Source organism: Barbus barbus (assembly GCF_936440315.1).
Source record: "Barbus barbus genome assembly, chromosome: 26".
Classification (NCBI taxonomy): Eukaryota; Metazoa; Chordata; class Actinopteri; order Cypriniformes; family Cyprinidae; genus Barbus; species Barbus barbus.
In genome coordinates this window covers 1427595-1447080 of record NC_136754.1, presented here as the reverse complement: position 1 = coordinate 1447080, position 19486 = coordinate 1427595, and the positions used below count along the sequence as shown (strand labels likewise).

Here is a 19486-nt window from a genome sequence, read left to right as displayed (position 1 = left end):
GTATTATTTTAATATTTTTTATTAATCATTATAGTGTTTTATTAATATTCTGATTTAGATCATTTTAATTTTAGCTACATTTTGTTATGTGCTTGTCTTTTTTTAATTTGACTAAATATTACTATTTATGTTTAATAATCTTTGGTAACAATTTACAATAAGGTGTCATTTGTTAATGTATTAACTAACATGAACAAACAATGAACAATGCATTTAATACACTATTTATTAATCTTTGTTAATGTTAGTTAATGCAAATACAGTCGTTCGTTGTTCATGTTAGTTCAGAGTGCATTAACGAATGTTAACAAATACAACTTGTGATTTTAATAATGCATTAGTAAATGCTGAAATGAACATTAACTAAGATTAATAAATGCTGTAGAAGTCTTGTTCATTCTTAGTTCATGTTTACTAATGTTGTTAACTAATGTACCTTATTGTAAAGTGTTACCTACGTTTTTATTAGAATTTTGGTTTTAGGTTTCATTATATTTCCAGTTAGTCATTTTGGTGCATGAATTAAACTAAAATTAGAAAGGTTTTTCCATCTAATATCTACTTTCTCATCGCCTGAACATAAAGACACAAACCTCAAGCAACATGAAATGAAAACAAAACTATTTGCATTCTTACTGCAAATTATTTTTTAAGAAAATAAATATTTGCTTTCATAATTTTTTCATCATCCTGGAATATGGACATGGATATGTCTTCCAACATAGTTGTTTGAAAACAAAAAGCTACTCGCTGCATGAGTTAGGTAAGAATTGTTCCCAAACATATAACATGCCAGAAACATTCTAATCACTGCAATAATGATCCAATGCTAGACTCTTTAGTATGTGCTTATTTAAATGCAAATGGCGTTTTTTTAGCCAGGCAGTGTATTTTAAATTCATTTTACAAGTTTTAAAATAAGATTGTCACATTTTGTTCTCTCGGTGGTTCACGCAGGATCTCGATAGCAGCTTCCGCACACAGTAACACGTCACAGATGTGTCAAACTCACCCTGCTCAGACTGGTCAATGGGGTCAACTCAGATGTGACTGATGGTGTGAATCCAGAGACAATCTGGAAAAGAAAAACAAGAGAACAGCAGACTGACATATCAGAAATATCAGACATGCTCATGTGTATTTAAAATCGGATGCACAGTATCCTTGTTACACGTTACAAGTATTTATTATAGTAATACTAGTAAATTAAGCATAATTAAATGCAACTAACCCTAAACCCTAATCCTAGCCATGTATAGTAAGTACTTAGTACTGAACTGTATAATTACGATGTAACAAAATACTGTAAACACTGTAACTAACACATTGCTCATTTTTAGCATTAACTAACATCAAAGGGATAGTTGGTAACCAAACAGTTATCGGTAGCCATTGTAGCCTTAGTATGGAGGGAAAAAACTGATGGTAGTCAATGGCTATTCTCAGCTGTTTGTTTAACAACTTTCTAGGCACCTATTATGCAAAATCCACTTTTACATGGTTTGGACATAAATGTGTGTTGGCAGTGTGTGAACACAACCACCCTACAATAATAAAAATCCACCAACTCCTCATTTTTTATCCCCTTTAAACCGAGTCAGTCTCACTAGGCCTGCCGTTTTGATTCTCACTGCAGTGTGACGTCACATTTCGGAGGGCGGGCCACGGGGGTTGACTGATAGCGGTTACGCTGTCCTTCATTTTCTCCACGCTCGAGGAGCTATAATGTCAACAATGTCTCGCAAGCAATCCTCAGAGCACCGGCTCTGTGTTTGGATGTAAGAATGAACATAACAGTCTTCATTTTCTCCCAAAATCCGAGCTGCTGAGGACACTGTGGATTACTTGGGGGGAAGTCGTGGCCTAATGTTAGAGAGTCGGACTCGTAATCGAAAGGTTGCGGGTTCGAGTCTCGGGCCAGCAGGGATTGTAGGTGGGGGGAGTGAATGTCCAGCACTCTCTCCACCCTCAATACCACGACTGAGGTGCCCTTGAGCAAGGCACCGAACCCCCAACTGCTCCCCGGGCGCCGCAGCATGGCTGCCCACTGCTCCGGGTGTGTGTTCACGGTGTGTGTGTGTGTGTGTGTGTGTGTGTGTGTGCATTTGTTCACTACTCACTGCTGTGTGTGTGCACTTGGATGGGTTAAACGCAGAGCACCAATTTCGAGTATGGGTCACCATACTTGACAATACGTCACGACTTTACTTTACTTTTTACTTTACTTTACTTTCATTTTTCAAGGTAATGCGCCTCAAAATCTACCTTAATACGTGCATCACTCCAGACTCCTTTGTGAATGTCATGTTGTTATAGTGCTTAGCATTTTAACTGTATTTGTGTGCGTACAGTAAGTATTTTTAACTGATCCGCGCGAGATTCGTTCAGTAGCGTTTGCATTTGACTTCCCATATGTACAGCTGAACACCGGTTCTCTCGCTCTCAGTTATGTTGCTTATACCGGCTGTTTATGCTGTAGATATGCAATGCAGAGAGACGTATACGTGACGTCCTCTTCTGGAGACGGGGCGGGAATATGCAGATCATTTGCATTAAAAGCCATACACTCCAAACCAGCTCTTTTTTAGACACACCCCAAAAATTACATTTTCCAGCTGCTTTAATAAATGATCTGCGTTTGGGCTGAAACTTTACAGACACATTCTGGGACACCCAAGGCCAATATTACATCTTGTAAAAAGGGCATAATAGGTGCCCTTTAAAATATCTTCTTTTGTGTTCAACAAACGAAAACAACTCCAGGACAACTTGAGGGTGAGCAAATGATGACAGAATTTAAATTTTTGGGCGATTTATTCTAATAAATAATGGGACATTATTGTAATGTGTTACCACAATATGATCATAAATGAGAAGCCCTGGCTTAAGGCTCCTGTGATGGGTGCATGTCATGCATGTGTGCATTTTGTCCTCTCACCGGAGTGCTGGCGGCTCCTCGCTCTGATGGCGGTATCATCTCTGGGGTCAGACTCTGAGGAGGATCCGCTCCTTTCACCTTCTCCTGAATCAGGTGCATCGCCAGACAGAACTGCTCTTTGGTGAGTTTGCCTGTACGCTGAGTGTCCGCCAGTGACCTGCAGACCAAAACAACAGAAAACTTTGTGAACCCAAGTATGAAAGGAGGATAATGTGTAACATAAGAAATCCTATTGCACGGAAAGTTCATTTCGCAAACACAAAAATAATTTAAAAAAGGCTGTGGGTGATTAAGAATGAGATTGCATTTGTCTGTTTAATTCAAACTTGATGGTCTCACCATATGTGTGCCAGCACGCTCTGAGGCAGCCGAGAGTTCATGAAGATATCCTTCACTTCACCTCCTCCAACCATACCATCAAAATCAGAGTCAGCCAGTTCAAAGATCTCCTCGTACTGTTCTCTGTCTTCTGCCGGCACCACCCAGTGATCAGAGGACGCCTGCTAAGACAAATACAGGGAATGTTTGGAATAGCACAGGCCATTATAATTTTTACAATGTGTATACTACGTGCATTGCGTGAATTTTCTATATGCAACCACAAATTTGCAGTTCACAACCAGAGGACACTGTCTGAGATACTATATCCATATCGAACAATGCAATGTCTCTAGGGTGTATTCAGGTCATGTTGGAAAGATCATTTTTATGTACATGAATGCACGTATGCCAATAAGCTAAAGGCGGGTCAATGAGAAAACATGTTGGATGCAATGGATAAATCAATGTATTAATAGTAATTTTGTTAAAATGAATGAAATAGTTTGTTTTGTTTTTTTTTACAATTAAACTAAATCTAAGTTGCACATACAAAATAGTGTAGTATTGTTCAGTTTCAATAGAATTTAAAATAATTAAATTTACAGTACCTTCATAAATTAAATAAAAACAGATGCACATTATTTATTAATTTAGTATTAAAAATAATTTAGTATTTTTAGTATTTATTATATACTGATATTTTTATTCATATTTTAATTAGATTTTATTTAATTAGGTACTTCCAGTTTTCAGTTTTATTTTACTTTCATTTTTAGTAATTTTATATGCTTTTTTCATTTGTATTATTTATTGTTTTTTTTTTTATTAATTACTATATATGTTTAAGTCATTTTTTATTTTAGTTTCAGTTCAGTTTTTATTTATTTTATTTCCAGTTATCCAGTTATTCCAGTAATTGTAGTGCTTAAAGTTAAACTAAACTAAAACTAGAAAATGTTTAATCTAATATTTATATTTTAGCTTTATTTTTTGATAATTACTCTAATATTGAGTATTGGGATTCCTCTGGTTGCTTTTTATATGTGTAAGCAGTACACTAATATTCCTTTCAGAATGCATGCATAAACTTCAAATTTCTTTTGCTATCTGGCTCCTCATGAAGTTTACAATGAAAGTCATTTGAATGAGAATATCTTGTGTTTTGTACAGGTTTAGTTATTGAGTAAATAATAATGAACTGGTGTTACTTGGTGAAAGAACTGTAGGTTTCCAAACAATGTAGAAAATTGTGCACAAACAAACTTTCCCTTTTAAAGAGGTCATCGGATGCCCATTTTCCACAAGTTCATGAGATTCTTTAGGGTCTATAACATACTTTGGTTAAAATTTCTCAATGGTAGTGTAAAGCAACACCCTTTTTACCCTGTGCTCTGCACACAGCAAGCCGTTTTAGTGCATGTTTCTTTAAATGCTAATAGCTCTGCTCACTTCACCCAGCTGTTCTCATGATAATGTCTACTTTAGCCACAGAACTTGCTAGCTAGCACATTATTAGGAAAGGCAATTTGCAAAGATTCATAAAATAACCTTATACTCAATTCTTCAGTAGGTGAGGCTGGATCACGAATGATTTGTGCGAACAAACACATTTAGGTAGATCGGGGGCGCATTCCCTTCAAAAACAAACATGCGTCTTCAGCGGCTCAGATGTCGGGAGTAAATGACTACTGCTATGTTCATTATTACATCCAACAACAAAACACCTTAATCGCTTAGGAGTCATTATTTTCTACTCCTGCTCCGGCGTTGAAACAGTGGCGGACCGATGACAGCTCACTCAGGGCGGGTCTAAGGTAAAACGCTAGTGTCAATCAACAATCGTGGGAGGGGCCTGGGTCTGTGTGACGTCACACAGCCAAGAAGCTGAGAACGGCTTGATTTGAGGAAGGGGATATTATTTATAGGGATTACACAAAAAAAGCGCTGAGTGGATTTGTATCATTATAGGGTGGATGTGTGCAAATTTATGTTCAAACAACAAGTAAAAGTGAATTTTGCATCCAATGACCCTTTTAGAATCTGTGAATTATTTTGTAGTCAACTCTGTAAACATGAGGACTAGAGCTCCAGGAGCTGATTAGAATGTGGTTGGACCGGTATTATGAGTGTTAGATCAAGATCGACAGGTTTACATGCAGCATGAATGCTCTGGTGTTCACCTGAGTATGTGTTTGAGGCTGCAGTGGTGTCGGGGTGGAGCACTTGAACGAGTTCGACGGAGACAAATTTGTGCTGCAACCCAGAGGACTCTTGGAAAGCGCTGGCGTGGGCCGCAGGTTCTCCTTCAGGAGGAACGGACTAGAGGGAAGAACGGGAACGGACCCCGGAAGAGCGCCTGCGATCTTCTTCCGCTTGGATGGAGGGATGAGAGCGGTGGGGAGGGTGGATGGCATAGGCTCCTTCTCTCTGGCTGCATAAACCAGGTGCATCACCTGCAAAAAGCAAATAATGTGACTCTCTTTCCTACAGTCGAAAAACTGAGCATGCAACTGGCCTGTTTCCTCCTGTCACACAAATACATCCACAAATACTTACTCTTTAATCTATTTTGTGTTATATATTACACATTGGACAGTGTGAGTAATACTAAAAATACTAAAAAAGTAAAAGCTCTCATCAACAAGACACATGATTGCACCTGGAGCACAAACACTGTAAGACGACACACGCTGTACTTCAATCCTTAGAGTTAGAGGTTTCATCACATCACTACTAATAAACAACATGGTATTTTGTTTGATGCATTAATTGACTCACCACTGAAAACTCTTCTTTATCCAAGTGTCCATCTTTGTCAATATCACTGAGATCCCAAATCTACAAAACAGAGATAGAGAAGTCGGAAAAACATTTATGTAATCATGATGAAATTCATTTATGAATATACTAAAGATCTAAACTATATTATAAAGTACGTCAAATATTAGCAATATTAAACATGTTTAAAATTCTACATCAGTCTGAATTGGTCACTTTTGTAACATTATAATACTATATGTTTTATTATATTACCTCTGATGCTTTTTAAAAATTTGGGGTCAGTACATTTTTTTCAAAGTTTTTCAAAAAAGCCTCTTCTACTCACCAAGACTGTATTTATTTACAACAAAATAAAACAAAAACAATAATTTAGAAAATTATTATTATTTCAATTTAAAATAAGTGTTTGCTATTATATTGTAAACTGTAATTTATTCCTGTGATCAAAGCTGTATTTTCAGCATCATTACTCCAGTCTTCAGTGTCACATGATCCTTCAGAAATCATTCTAATATACTGATTTGATAACATTTCTGATCATTATCAATGTTGAAAACAGTTGTGCTGCCTGATATTTTTGTGGAAACTGTGATACATTTGATTTTTCAGCATTTTTTGACAAATGAAAAATAAATATGTATAATATTATAAGCCTTACTTTTTTATTTTTGTTAAATTGATTGCAAAATAAAAGTAACTTTCTTAGAATATCAGGAAAATATCAGTAAAAACTAAGTGGCCATTTGTCTAAATTGTCTATATCAGTGCAAGCTTACTATAAAGTAAAACAGATATTCACCTTTCCGAGCACATCGAGAGGCAGGTTTGAGTTCATTAGGACTGGTTTCACTTTATCACCTGACAGCAGTCCACCAATCGGAGACAGACTCTCAAATATCCCATCATACTTGGCTTTATCTTCCGGCTGGTGAAGCCAAACAGAATGAAAAAGAGACAATCACTGTGTGATGAGCAAATCGGCGACTATTTAAATAAGTTTTTCATTACAAATCTGATTTTTTCCAGTAATTCTGTACCTTTATTGTCCAGCTGGAATCAGCTGCAGAGGTCGTGATGTTCAGGGACGGGCTGCCAGCGTCTCTCTGAAAAAACACACAGCATCGTGGATATTTACATGTATTTGATTTAACAGATGCTTTAAACCCAAACAACTTACAAATCAGCATGCAAACACAAGTGATTAACTGTCAACATGAGCTACCGTACTCAACATGATGACAGTGAGATATTTTAAGCATTTGACACACACGAGAGTTATTTACAAAGCATAATTTCACCACATCTTTATTTATACACCTGCTCTTCAGATCAAATTTACAGATAAACATGCGAGTGTTATTGAGTTTTCAGCTCAGTTATGTAAAGTGCTAACACACTTACAAATTTAGGGATGGGTACAGAGATGTTCTGGCTTAGACTGTTTAGACTGGCATCACTTCCTCCTTGAGCAGAAGCCACCAGCCTCAGAGCAGTGAAGAAACCCTTAATAGAGATTGCAAACCAGGGTTAAACCACTGTTATTAAAAGTTAACAGAAGCTAAAAGTAAAAACTTTTTTTTTTTTTGCAAAAAATTATCCATTTTAATAAAAAAAATAATTATAATACATATATTTTTTTTATTAAAAATTGAACATTTTTAGCAAAAAAAAAAAGTGCTTGTTGTTGATGTTTTGTTGTTTTAGTATAATTGAGATATTTTCTGATTTTATTTTAATTTCAGTTAAAGTTTTAATAATTTTTTAATCACTAGTTTTAGTTATTATATATATATATATATATATATATATATATATATATAATTTAGTTTAACTTGATGTACCAAAATAACTCAAATTAATAATTAAAATAAAAAATAAATAAAAATAAAAAAATACAACAAAATTATTACAACTTTAAATTAAATTAAAATAAAATCAGAAAATATAAAAACTCAATTATACTAAAATAACAAAACATCAACAACAAACAAAGCACTGCATGATTGAGATTTAAATTAAAACATGGAAAAAAAGATGTGATATTTTGAGAACTTTGAGAATTACATTCTTCTGTACAATATTAATATATATCTGTGATAATTAATTCATGTAAAACCAAAGTTTTATTTTGGCGTGTTGTATCTTTTTTAGACCAAAATCTGGCTCAGTGAGATTCATAAATGTGGAACTTTTAACTTTCCATTAAACACAATGGTGAAACTGTACAAACAGGATTTAAGACTCCAAATAAATGAAGAGCTGATATAAATTACATCAATATGACGGCAAAGATCATAATGGAAAATCATCTAAATACGTAAAGGCCTATTCTGACAAACAATGGTATTTACCTTTTTATCCAAGTAACCTTTTCTCTCTGGGTCTGACAGATCCCAGATCTGTCAAGAGAGGGAAAAAAACTGTAATTTTCCACCAACAGTTCCAGTGTTGCATTTCAAGACTTTCAGATGTTCGGTGACGTGATTATTTATTCTCACCTGACCCAATGTGCTGTCAGAAAGCCCAGTTTTCTTTAAGAACTGAGCGGCTTCTGCGGCGCCCACTTTCCCAGTGTTTCCCGGATCCACCTGCAACAAACACGACAGGCCATCAGAGTCACTCATAATGACAGGAACCAAAGATGAACAACACATCATCAGTATAAGCCAAAATATTAATATTATACTTCAGTGGGGTGACATTGGCAGAACATATCAATGAATTTACCTGTCTGTAGAAGCTCTCATGTGCAGGGTTTCCACTTGATAACTGCATACATAAGAATGAAAATTAATAAAAGGACAGTAAAGTTATTAGTATATTGGCAAAACTTTAAAATAAGGTTCCTATATGACTAACGAACAAAGAAAAATATTTCTAAAGCATATTCATCGTCAGTTTTAACATTTACTAATACACAATTCAAATTAAAAGTATCTGTTAACAATGAACTTATCTAACAATGAACAGCTGTATCTTAATAACTAACATTAACAAATATTAAGAAATACTGTATATACTCCCTGTATATTAAATTGCTGATTATTAGTTTATCATTATGAATTAACTCACGTTACCTAATAGTACCTTACTCTAAGAGTTACCAATATAATAAAATACAAATATCAAAAGATGAATATATATATATATATGTGTATATTAGTGCTAGGGCTGGGCGATAAAACGATAACGATATGTATCGCGGTAGACACGTGAACGATATCAATAAAAAATGTGTTCGATAAAACGTTCGATATTTTTTATTCTTCGTCGGAAGAAAACAAAGGCTGCGAAGCAAGTTTGGTTGCATTAACAAAGGCACTCGCTCTCTGGTAACCTAGCAACGTAGGGAGTGACACGCTAACAGCCAATCATGTAACAGTATCAAGTTTGGTTGCGCCATATCGTTATCTCGTGTCTAAGTGCGCACGCGCAAAAAAAAAAAAAAAGTGCGCACGCGCGGCTGAGAGTGCACGTCTGCAGCCAGACCCTATTGGCTGGTCTGCTGGATTCCTCTTCATAAGCAGAAAATGAGTGCCGCAGCGAGCGAGGAAATTGTAAATAAAAGAGAAAGTCAGCTCGCCAGTATGGCAGTTTTTGGATATTATAAGTCTGACCGTAGTCAGACCAAATGTCGTCAGCAAATTATGCAAGACCGTCGTCCCCGCCAAGACTGGTAATACCACGAACTTGATGTACCACCTTAAAAAAAATATCAATAATTATCGATATCGACCGATATGAAACACTGATATCGTGATACAGTTTTCAGCCATATCGCCCAGCCCTAATTAGTGCGGTCAAACAATTAATCGCATTCAAAATAAAGCTTTTTGTTTGTAAAAATGTTTTACTTTACATTTATTGATTGTAAAATATATGAAAGTTTCGCTTTTTGAAATATGTTACAAGAAAAACTTTTTCACGATATTCTAATTTATTGAGATGCTGATGTATATATGATTATTGTTTTACAGTATTACAGTTTTACAGTATTATTGTTTTACAGTATTACAGTATTATTGTTTTACAGTATTACTGTTTTACAGTTTTACAGTATTACAGTATTATTGTTTTACAGTATTACAGTTTTACAGTTTTACAGTATTGCAGTATTATTGTTTTACAGTTTTACAGTATTACAGTATTATTGTTTTACAGTATTACTGTTTTACAGTTTTACAGTATTATTGTTTTACAGTATTACAGTTTTACAGTATTACAGTATTATTGTTTTACAGTATTACTGTTTTACAGTTTTACAGTATTACAGTTTTACAGTATTACAGTATTATTGTTTTACAGTATTACAGTTTTACAGTTTTACAGTATTATTGTTTTACAGTTTTATAGTTTTACAGTATTACAGTTTTACAGTATTACAGTAAAGGGCAGGGGCTGCTGTGGGCATCGATGACGTCACGGGATGAAAAGATAGGTTTCTCTCATTAAAGACAATGTTCACAAACGGACTGCTGGCATAATACATCCTACAAAATCCGAATAATGCTTCTGAACAAAATCCTGAACAATTCACTGACAGGAATCATATAAAACACACATCAGTTTCGTAATGATGCTGCACAAACAGCTGTCACGACATAAAGAGAGCCAAAAAGTTGCAAAACAGCGACCTTGAAAGCTCAAATCAGTCAGTTATCAATTATCGGACATTATTAAAATACATAATGAGGCAAAACTGGAAAAGTTACTGAGAAATATTCGCTAACAACAATCGATAACTGCGCCTGTTTCACAGGAGAGACAAACTTCCGTGCTTAAACAAGACTAACAGCATTTTCTACAACCAGAGACCATGATCTATATAATTCTTCTGGAAATATGTTTTATAGTTTAGTTGTTATTAAACTTTTAAAGTCATTACCTGACTGAGTGGCGTGAGCGCCGCCATGTTTCCTGATTCACGAGCACGCGCACGGGACTCCGCCTCGTGGACGCGCACAGTCAATGTCAAACGCGTAATCATGAGTTACTACTAATTCACTAAAGATTGCATCTTTGGTATGACAGAGGTGGTTTGTTACACTAAATTAATTTTACTTAAGTTATTTTAATTTATTAACGTATTCTTAACTCTAAGGCTTACTAAATTAAGTGAATCTGCAACGATTTTGGACACATAATTATCTATATTATTAATAAAAAATGCAAAACCAGGTAAAAAAAAAGCATGCAAAACATAATGCACAAAATAATTCGTTTTAAATGATATATGTAAAATAATGTTATGGGAGAATAGGCCTAGGTTTACTGTAGTAAAGTAAAGAAAAGGAAAACAGAAAAGATCCTCTGATTCCTTAAGAGAAGTAGTCTCAAGAAAGCCTCAAGAAATAGTCAGTATTGTGCTGTAAAATGTCTCCATCTTCTGTACCAGATTTGTAAATACATGACCTGTAGAAAAACTGATGTGATTAAGAAAAGGACTCTTACAGAAAATATATATGGTGAAAATAACGCCAGCAGCTACCAGAAACAATCTCAACACGTCTTAGTCTCTAACTGCTTATTTGACCACTTGTGTGCAGCTCAAATGATGAAAAAAACTATTGAATAAAGTCTGTGGCATATCTTTAGTGGGATTTACACAAATCATACAGTCTATATACAGATATCAACCACCGGCACTGCTTTTAATCTTCTTACAGATGGTTTGGAAAACTGAAAGTTTCAGATTTTCAAGTATAATTTAATTTTGGGACCTACTTTCATGTTGCATATACAAACGTATTCACTAAACCACACAAACATGATTATTACTCACAATATTTACTAAATCTACAGAAAAAGATGATTAACAAACATTCTAGAGAATTGATGAATTCATGAAAATGTATTGTGTAAACAGATTTTTTTAGTGTAAATAATCAGTTTGAAAGTATGAAACCATAATGTGCTCGAAAACTCACAATATTACAACTGCACGTACAATAAAGTTATTTATTAAAACTTTGGCATTAATTACAACTCTCAACATGTAAAAAGGTGGTTTAATGTCACTAAACAGGATTTTCAGTACCAATACAATTCGAACATTTGGGACTTAGTTCACAGTGTGTAGACATCTAGGTTTTATTTTAATGAGGCTTTCAAATCTTTGCAAATATTACCACATCCCTTATTGTAGCTATTTATTTTCAAGTAACAAAAGATTTTATATATATATATAAAAAAAAAAAAATTACATCAGCTACAAACTGAACACCACAAATGTTACTGCCGCTGATAATCTGAAAGCTAAAACAAACTCAAACTGCAAGAATTTTGTAATAAATAGAGCTAGAAAATTAAAGGAACTTTACTGAATATCTTGATGGATAACTACAACAGAACTAAATCATCAGTGCCAAAGGAACATTATGCCATTGTAAATGTCTTTTCCACTACAGTACAAACATTCATCAGTCCTTGTTGATGAAATAAAAGCAGAGTGAATTGCTGTAAGTTTTCCTGCAACAATTTACGCAAAAAATGATTTTGTTCTGCTTGCATTTCAAAAACGAGGGCCATTATAGTTTGAAACCCAGCCTGTGATCTGATTAATCTCTCATTAATAACAATAGGGAGAAAATCAGCATCCTCTACTGTTCCGTCTCATCGCCCTTTGCACTCATCATATTTCTGCAATGTGGACAAACAACTAGGCGAGCTGTGAACTGTGTAACATCCCATTCCATACTATTTATGCAAGTCCATTTCCACTATGGGAAAAAAAAAATTGTAATTGTAACTTTGTCACAGTTCAGAATTTGTTTCAGAATTGCAAGGGAAAAAGTCAGAATACTGGGTTTATATCTCGCAATTCTGATGTTTTTCCTCATTTTTAATTCATTTAAATTCAGATGTTTTGTCTGACTTTTTCCCTTGCAATTCTGAGGCTTTTTGTTTTTGCTACAGAATAAAAACTAAAATGACTTTCTCTCACAATTCTGAGATTTTCACAGTATTTTGAGCTTATATCTCACAATTTTGAGTTTATACTTAGCAATTTTAAGCTTAAATCTTTTTTCCCCTCAATATTTAGATTTAATATAAGAGTTTTTATCTCATAATTCTTATTTTATATCTTGCCATTTTGAGTTTAAAGCTCACAATTCACTTTTTCTCAGTATAACGAGTTTATAAATCTTGCAGTTTATATCGTAGTTTTTCTCAGAATTGCAAGACAAAAAAATTGTGAGATATAAACTCAGATGTGAGAAAAATGTCAGAATTGTGAGATACATTTTCTTTTTCTTTTCAGTGGTGAAAATGGGCTTTCATAACTATAATTCAAGTAAACGTCATGAATTTCGTCTAGTTCCTTCAAATTAACTGAACATAACTGACACCAACAACATGAACTAATATGGGCATTGATTTTGCAAACAAGAAAGGCACAATAAACTGATCGTAGATCAGCATTAAAAGATGTCAAACATTTCAGATCCCTGGTACTGTACAGAAAACTCTTCAATAACAAAAAAACTGGCTCGTTAAAGGTCAAAGGTCGCAAATTAAATGTATGGGTTCAGAACTTCCACTCGCCCGCTTGCCCCTGTATGACATCATCATGTCGTCTCATAGGGCGTCGCGTTTAGAATGAATGCACTGCAGTCGTTTCCCTGGCAACCACGGAATGTGGACGGTAATCTACTTCCTGCGTTACAGTTCGTCTTTAGGAAGCCCATCATTGTCCTCTCCCTCCTCTGGAGGCTCTTCGGTCTCGTCCTCCTCTTCCTCCTCGCCTTCATCTTCCTCCTCCTCCTCCTCTGCTGCTTCTGTGCTCTGCTCCTTGTTCTTCTCCTCCTCCTCTTTGCGTTTCTTCTCATCCTGCTCCTCCTTCATTTTCTTCTCGGGATCCTGACAACACAGACAATTTAAAATGCATCTTTATTGCTTATTAAATTATTCAACGTGCTAATATCAAACTCTTTCGCTTTAATTTTGCGTCTCATACCTTTGTAGCACCCCACGTTTCATTTCCGAAATCCTCGGCTTCCTTCACGTCATCGGTGATGAGGAAGTTGTCAAAAATAGTGCCGGATTTTACCTGGAGCGACAAAACAGAAACATGTTGGTGTCTTTCTCACAGTGAACTGAATTTGATAGAGGGAGAAAAGCGCCTCTTAGTGGTTTAACGTGCAAACACGGTGTAAAGTGTGATGAGAAACATCACAAACTCTTTGACTCATTGGCATGTACTGACAAATAGTCATATTAGCCGTTCTAAAATAGATTTCCTCTTTCTGAACTCACTATTGTGTTTGCAACCACATACCACGGTTATTATAGTTAACTAAACTAAAACCATTAAAAAAATTGTTACTTGAAATAAAATAAATGATAACTGAAATGGAATAAAATTTTAAAATTAAAATTAAAAAATTACTCATTTTTATTTAGCCTAACTTGATGTACTAAAATAAGCCAAAAAAAAGTATAAAACTTTAATAATAAAACATAGGCATGCTGCATTTAAAAAAAATATACATAAATAATATACATATATATAGATCATGACGGGTTATCGATCCATACACAACTAGAGATGTTTCTGTGTCTGTAAAGGCATCTTCTAGATTTTCTCTGATCCTTCCATTTATGCCGATCGTCTTGTATTCAGACCCGTAAGACCTGAAAGTCCCGTGACTCATTCAGGACATGCACCTTACCGTAATATACCTAGAACACAGATTGCTGTAAAAACTCGACAATGGTGGGGAAGCTTTGTCTCTTAATTGACGAGATATCTCGTCAATGGCGGGGAAAGAGTTAATAGGATTTTTACAACAAAAACTGTCATAATTAAAGGCATTTTACCTGCCAGAGATCCAGCCCAATGACTCCAATGTTGTCGAATTTGTAGATCTCGGCATCAGGAGTGTATTCAGGGTTGTCGATTTCGGGATGCACCCAGACACCCTTGTAGTTGGGGTTGTCGATCTGTTTGGGTTTCCACTCACCCTGCAGCATGACGCAAGAATAAATGAAGATCAGAGACCTGGAAAGCTGTGGAAGCATCTTGTTGAAGCATCTTCAAGCGTGTATGTCTGTACCTTGTACTCTGGGTTTGGGATCATGGCAGGTTCCCACTCTCCGTCCATATCCTCATCCCAGTCATCTGGCTTCTTGGCATCAGGATCGGGAATGTTCTCAGGCTTATCCCAGTCCTGACAACATTATACAGTCAAAGTTAACAGCTGAAACTGACCCAGCTCTGCCTCGCAGGTGATATGAAGCAGAATCAAACCTCGGGTTTGGTGTCCGTCTCGTCGTCGATCTTGGCGCGGTCGTCCCAGTCCTCAGGTTTCTTGGCTTCGGGGTCCTTGATCTTCATCGCGGGCAGGAAGTCCCAATCCTCCTCCAGAGAGCCAGACTCCACCTTCTCATTGTCAATCTTCACCTCATACGTCTGATCTGGATTCAGGATCAGTGTGTACAAGTGAGTCAATTCATCATCCTGAAGAGAAAACGAGAGATTTCATTTAAAACAGCTTGTTTTAAAATGTCAATTTCATTCTATGACAATTATTTTATAGATACTCTCAACCCCTTTTGGCAAAAAATATATATTTTCTGGCTAAAATATATTTTCAATAAATGCTAAATTTATGTTGTAAACAGTGAAACTCAACTAAATATATTTTTGAAACTGAAAACATATTTACTTTCAACCCTCACATGCTAAAATATATTTCAGGGGCAAGAAATTACATTTCCAATCTTACAGTGGCTTACATTTAGGCTTTATTAATTGCTTAATTTTATCTTCACATAGACAAAAAAAGTTTTTCTTCAAATATGACATATGTGAATGAATTTGAAATACAGGGAGGGCAAAATATATTTTTAAATGCTTTTTTAAAAATATATTTAAATGTTTGAAATATATATTTTCAAAAATAAAATGCCCAAAAATATATTGGTAGAAAACATATTTTACAAATAAATTTGTGGCCATTTTGGTATATTTTGAAAATATTTTTTTTGGCCCTATGGAAATCATCCCAGCATGCATTTATCACTATTTTTGTGATAGTATTGTTTTTTCAAAGTCATCATTCACTTTTATTGCATGGAAAATATTCCAGATATTCTGCTAGTAACGATGAGATGATTAGATGACACCGTTTCCATTTTTGGCTGAACTATTCTTTGTTTATTATAAAGTGTTTTACACATTACAGTTCCTTTCAAAGCTTCACATTTATAAACCGGAAAATAGTCGTGTTAATTATTAAATAAATTCAATTTCAGCTGTAAAGCAGCTCTACATAAAACAATGGTTTCATTATTCAGATCAATTTAGTTGAATGTAGATTCAATTCAGTTCAATAATGTCAATTACAGCAAAATACAGTCATTATCAGCTCAATTCAGTTCAAATTGTGTCAGTGCATTAAATCAATATTGTTACTGAATATTGTCTTTTAAACCCCTGGATTTAATGAGACTTTTTAACAGGAACTCACCTTGCATTTGATGTCTTTCTTGATGAGGTGGTTCTTGCCTTTGTAGTTGAAGATGACGTGAACCTTCTTGGTGCTGTAGCCGCAGATATCAGGCCCTGTTGAGATGATTCAGACATGAAAATATAAATAAATGACTCATTTCCTATAATAAATCCAGGTGTTGCAGTCGACGTACCGAACATGATGTAATACTGGGAGTCTCCGTGCAAATCAGCCTGGTTGAGATCAGCCGGGAAGACTTTAACGTATCCGCCTCCGCAGTCGATCTTCTGCTCATGTTTGATGGTGAACTGGATCACCAGAGGTTTGCCCTCATTGCTGAAGGACTCGAAGCGGGCAGAGCTGGCGTAGAAACGGGCATCCTGGCTGGTCTGCAGACCTGTTGGTGAAGAAAAGTCATGCAAACTCATCATTTGCTTCTTTGCTGAACCAAAGGTATAGTTTTTAGGGATGTAAAAGCCTACCCTTGTCTTTCTCAGCATCTCCGTAGAAGTTTCCGGCGGTTAGTTTAAACTGGCCGTAGTCAGATTTGTGCTCCGAGTTCACCCATCGACTCTTCCAGGCATCTGCAAATTCAGATAATCAAGTTAGAAGCAAAGAAATAAGGCTTTAAATAATATCAGGGAATGCAACTGCGAACAAGGATGAGATGAAAACAGGATTAGTATCCTAAAAAGGGAAATGCAATTATATATGTAATTATTACAGTTAACTAAAACTGAAATTAAAACCATTTAAAAACACTTTCATTACTTGAAATTAAATAAAATGCGATTACCTTCCTAAAAATGAAATTTCATGCAAATAATTTTTTTTTTATTATTGGCATGATTGTGTTTATATAAAGTATTGCCAACACTTTAACAAAACTAGAAATGACAAGATAACAAAATATGCATTTTAATAATAATAAATGACAATAAAAATTATATTAAAATGAGGTGCTAAATAATGAGTAAAAATAATATAAAGAATAATAATAAAAAAAAAATCATCATCAGCTAACTTACTAACTCAAATTGTCCAAGATTTGTGCAACTATATAGCTCTTAATCTATGAACTTGAAGAGGAAACGAGAAGAGTTTATAAGGGCTGCAGGTTCAGTCACATTCCACACGTTTAATGATTGATATTTAAGGAAGTTTGTGGAATAACTTAAGAAACTTCCTGTTCTTGCAAACCCATAGATATGTGCAGTTTAACTTTTGCTTTAATTTGCATTATCAAAACGCATTCGCTGATATGTTTGAACAAAAATGTAGTTTAAATACATATACCTAAACAGATTTTGTGCAATTAACAAACCAGTTAGACAAGGCCTTAAATGATGACTTATAAGATGCAGTGGGCACAGGACATTTAAGCCTTATACTGTGGTGTGGCAGTCCATAAAACTATTTAAATAGCCAATAGAATCTAGTTTACAATCACAGAAACATGATTTGATACTCTTTTGCTGTCAGGGGTCTCAAGGGGCGTGGCTTTTTTCGTTCAACGGTATTTTATTGGACAAATATTTGGACACGCCCCTCAGTGCAAGATGAGTCATCAGAACCTTTGGTCCCAGAATAGAAGTTTTAACTTGTTAAATTCTCTAGTTTGTTAGGAGTACACAAGCACACAGAACCTAACATTTAACCTAAATGTTTGATTTTATGTTTTTAAAAGTTAATGTCAATAACCCATGTGCACTTACTTTTTCAGTACTGTAACATTCATTGTGCAATGCGAAGAAAGAAAGAAAGAAAGAAAGAAAGAAAGAAAGAAAGAAAGAAAGAAAGAAAGAAAGAAAGAAAGAAAGAAAGAAAGAAAGAAAGAAAGAAAGATTTTTGATGGTTTAATTTTTGCTCTGGCAAACTAATATGCGTAAACCAGTACTGCGAAGTAATCAAATTTACTTTCCAAACATAACAAAAGTATAATTAAGCATCGCGGCCTATTAATTATTCAGTCGATAATCGAGTTTAATGTCACTTTTAATGTTGTGACCTATAAATCAAGCATGACATGCAAGTTCAACGATCCACTCACCTCCATCCAGAAACTGCTCCTTAAAGTGCACATCTGCATTGACAGCCAGTGCCAAAAACGAGGCAGAAACAAGCTGTAATAATGTAATAATTTGCATTTTTGTTAATTTGAGGAATGAACCCCTGCGTCCCTCTCGTGCTCGCGCTCTGCTGCTCTCGGTTTATCCGTGGTTTAGCAGAAGCGCGTGGCTGCACAGATGTCTGCCGCTGATTGGTCCACAGCTGACGCTCTCGACCAATCACAAGAGACCACGAAGTGCTTGGCTCGCCTCTACACCGGATACTGTATCCGCCTCTTTCGCTGTTCTCAGACCAGCCGTTACTGTACGCAATGACCCGCGCTCGCGTCACATGACCAGATAAAACTGACCCAGGGTCAGTTTCCAGGACAACAGCAGAGCAGAGACGTGTACGAGGAAAACATTGCTTATACAAACAAGAGGTGTTGTTTTCCTCTAAATACAGCTTGCATAGTGAAAAATAGTCTCAAAATTTGGATTCAGTTTCTATGTAATTTTGGCTTGTCTTACCCGAAACATTTGAATCCGTTGTTTCTTCCTTCTACCCCGGATGGTGCTGGAGGTGTCCACTCTTTACATGGAAGCCACATTTATCTCATTTGAACAGCTAAATGTCATGCATAACATTCCGAGAAGCCACTTTTTTAGTTTTCTACAAATATGCGACTTTGCAAATTTCCCCATCCTAAGTTTTGATGTCTGTTCTAAAGGCTCAGTTTCAGTTAATCAATGCTTTTGCCACTTTACAGTCTATCCCTGGTCTTCAGACCTCAATATGGAAATAGACCAAGAAACACGGGAGGACGTGCTGGACAGGGTCTATGTGCACGCCATTGCTTTATTCAGTGTAAGGTGGTTCATAGGGCTCACCCGGCACGGATTGATCCAGAATGTGACAGGTGTCACTTAGGTCCAGCCACATT

The 19486-nt window shown here is 35.5% G+C and overlaps 2 protein-coding genes across 7 annotated transcripts in view; both read right to left on the bottom strand.

Annotated features, from left to right (window-relative positions):
• Positions 1 to 10993, bottom strand: part of eps15l1b (epidermal growth factor receptor pathway substrate 15-like 1b) — a 78481-nt gene extending 67488 nt beyond the window's left edge. For 3 of the 6 annotated variants that reach the window (XM_079380249.1, XM_079380250.1, XM_079380252.1), the window contains exons 1-12: positions 10926 to 10993; positions 8768 to 8809; positions 8539 to 8628; positions 8392 to 8439; positions 7442 to 7543; positions 7078 to 7143; positions 6840 to 6965; positions 6038 to 6097; positions 5440 to 5712; positions 3278 to 3438; positions 2939 to 3095; positions 1013 to 1075 (exon numbers count right to left, since the gene is read on the bottom strand). In XM_079380249.1, coding sequence (XP_079236375.1) covers positions 1013 to 1075; positions 2939 to 3095; positions 3278 to 3438; positions 5440 to 5712; positions 6038 to 6097; positions 6840 to 6965; positions 7078 to 7143; positions 7442 to 7543; positions 8392 to 8439; positions 8539 to 8628; positions 8768 to 8809; positions 10926 to 10952 — 1215 coding nt within the window. In that variant the 5' untranslated portion in view covers positions 10953 to 10993. Of the gene's footprint in view, positions 1 to 1012; positions 1076 to 2938; positions 3096 to 3277; positions 3442 to 5439; positions 5713 to 6037; positions 6098 to 6839; positions 6966 to 7077; positions 7144 to 7441; positions 7544 to 8391; positions 8440 to 8538; positions 8629 to 8767; positions 8810 to 10925 lie in introns of all 6 variants that reach the window. The other 3 variants (XR_013782100.1, XM_079380248.1, XM_079380251.1) reach the window with 2 other exon arrangements.
• Positions 10994 to 11984: 991 nt separating this feature from the next.
• On the bottom strand, positions 11985 to 18726 carry calr3b (calreticulin 3b). The gene is made up of 9 exons (XM_079380127.1): positions 18545 to 18726; positions 16977 to 17078; positions 16688 to 16891; positions 16513 to 16607; positions 15291 to 15500; positions 15097 to 15210; positions 14861 to 15004; positions 13998 to 14090; positions 11985 to 13900 (listed from the first exon to the last, which is right to left on the bottom strand). The coding sequence occupies exons 1-9, from the start codon at positions 18639 to 18641 to the stop codon at positions 13703 to 13705; spliced, it is 1257 nt and encodes a 418-aa protein (XP_079236253.1). The 5' UTR covers positions 18642 to 18726; the 3' UTR covers positions 11985 to 13702.
• Positions 18727 to 19486: the final 760 nt, after the last annotated feature.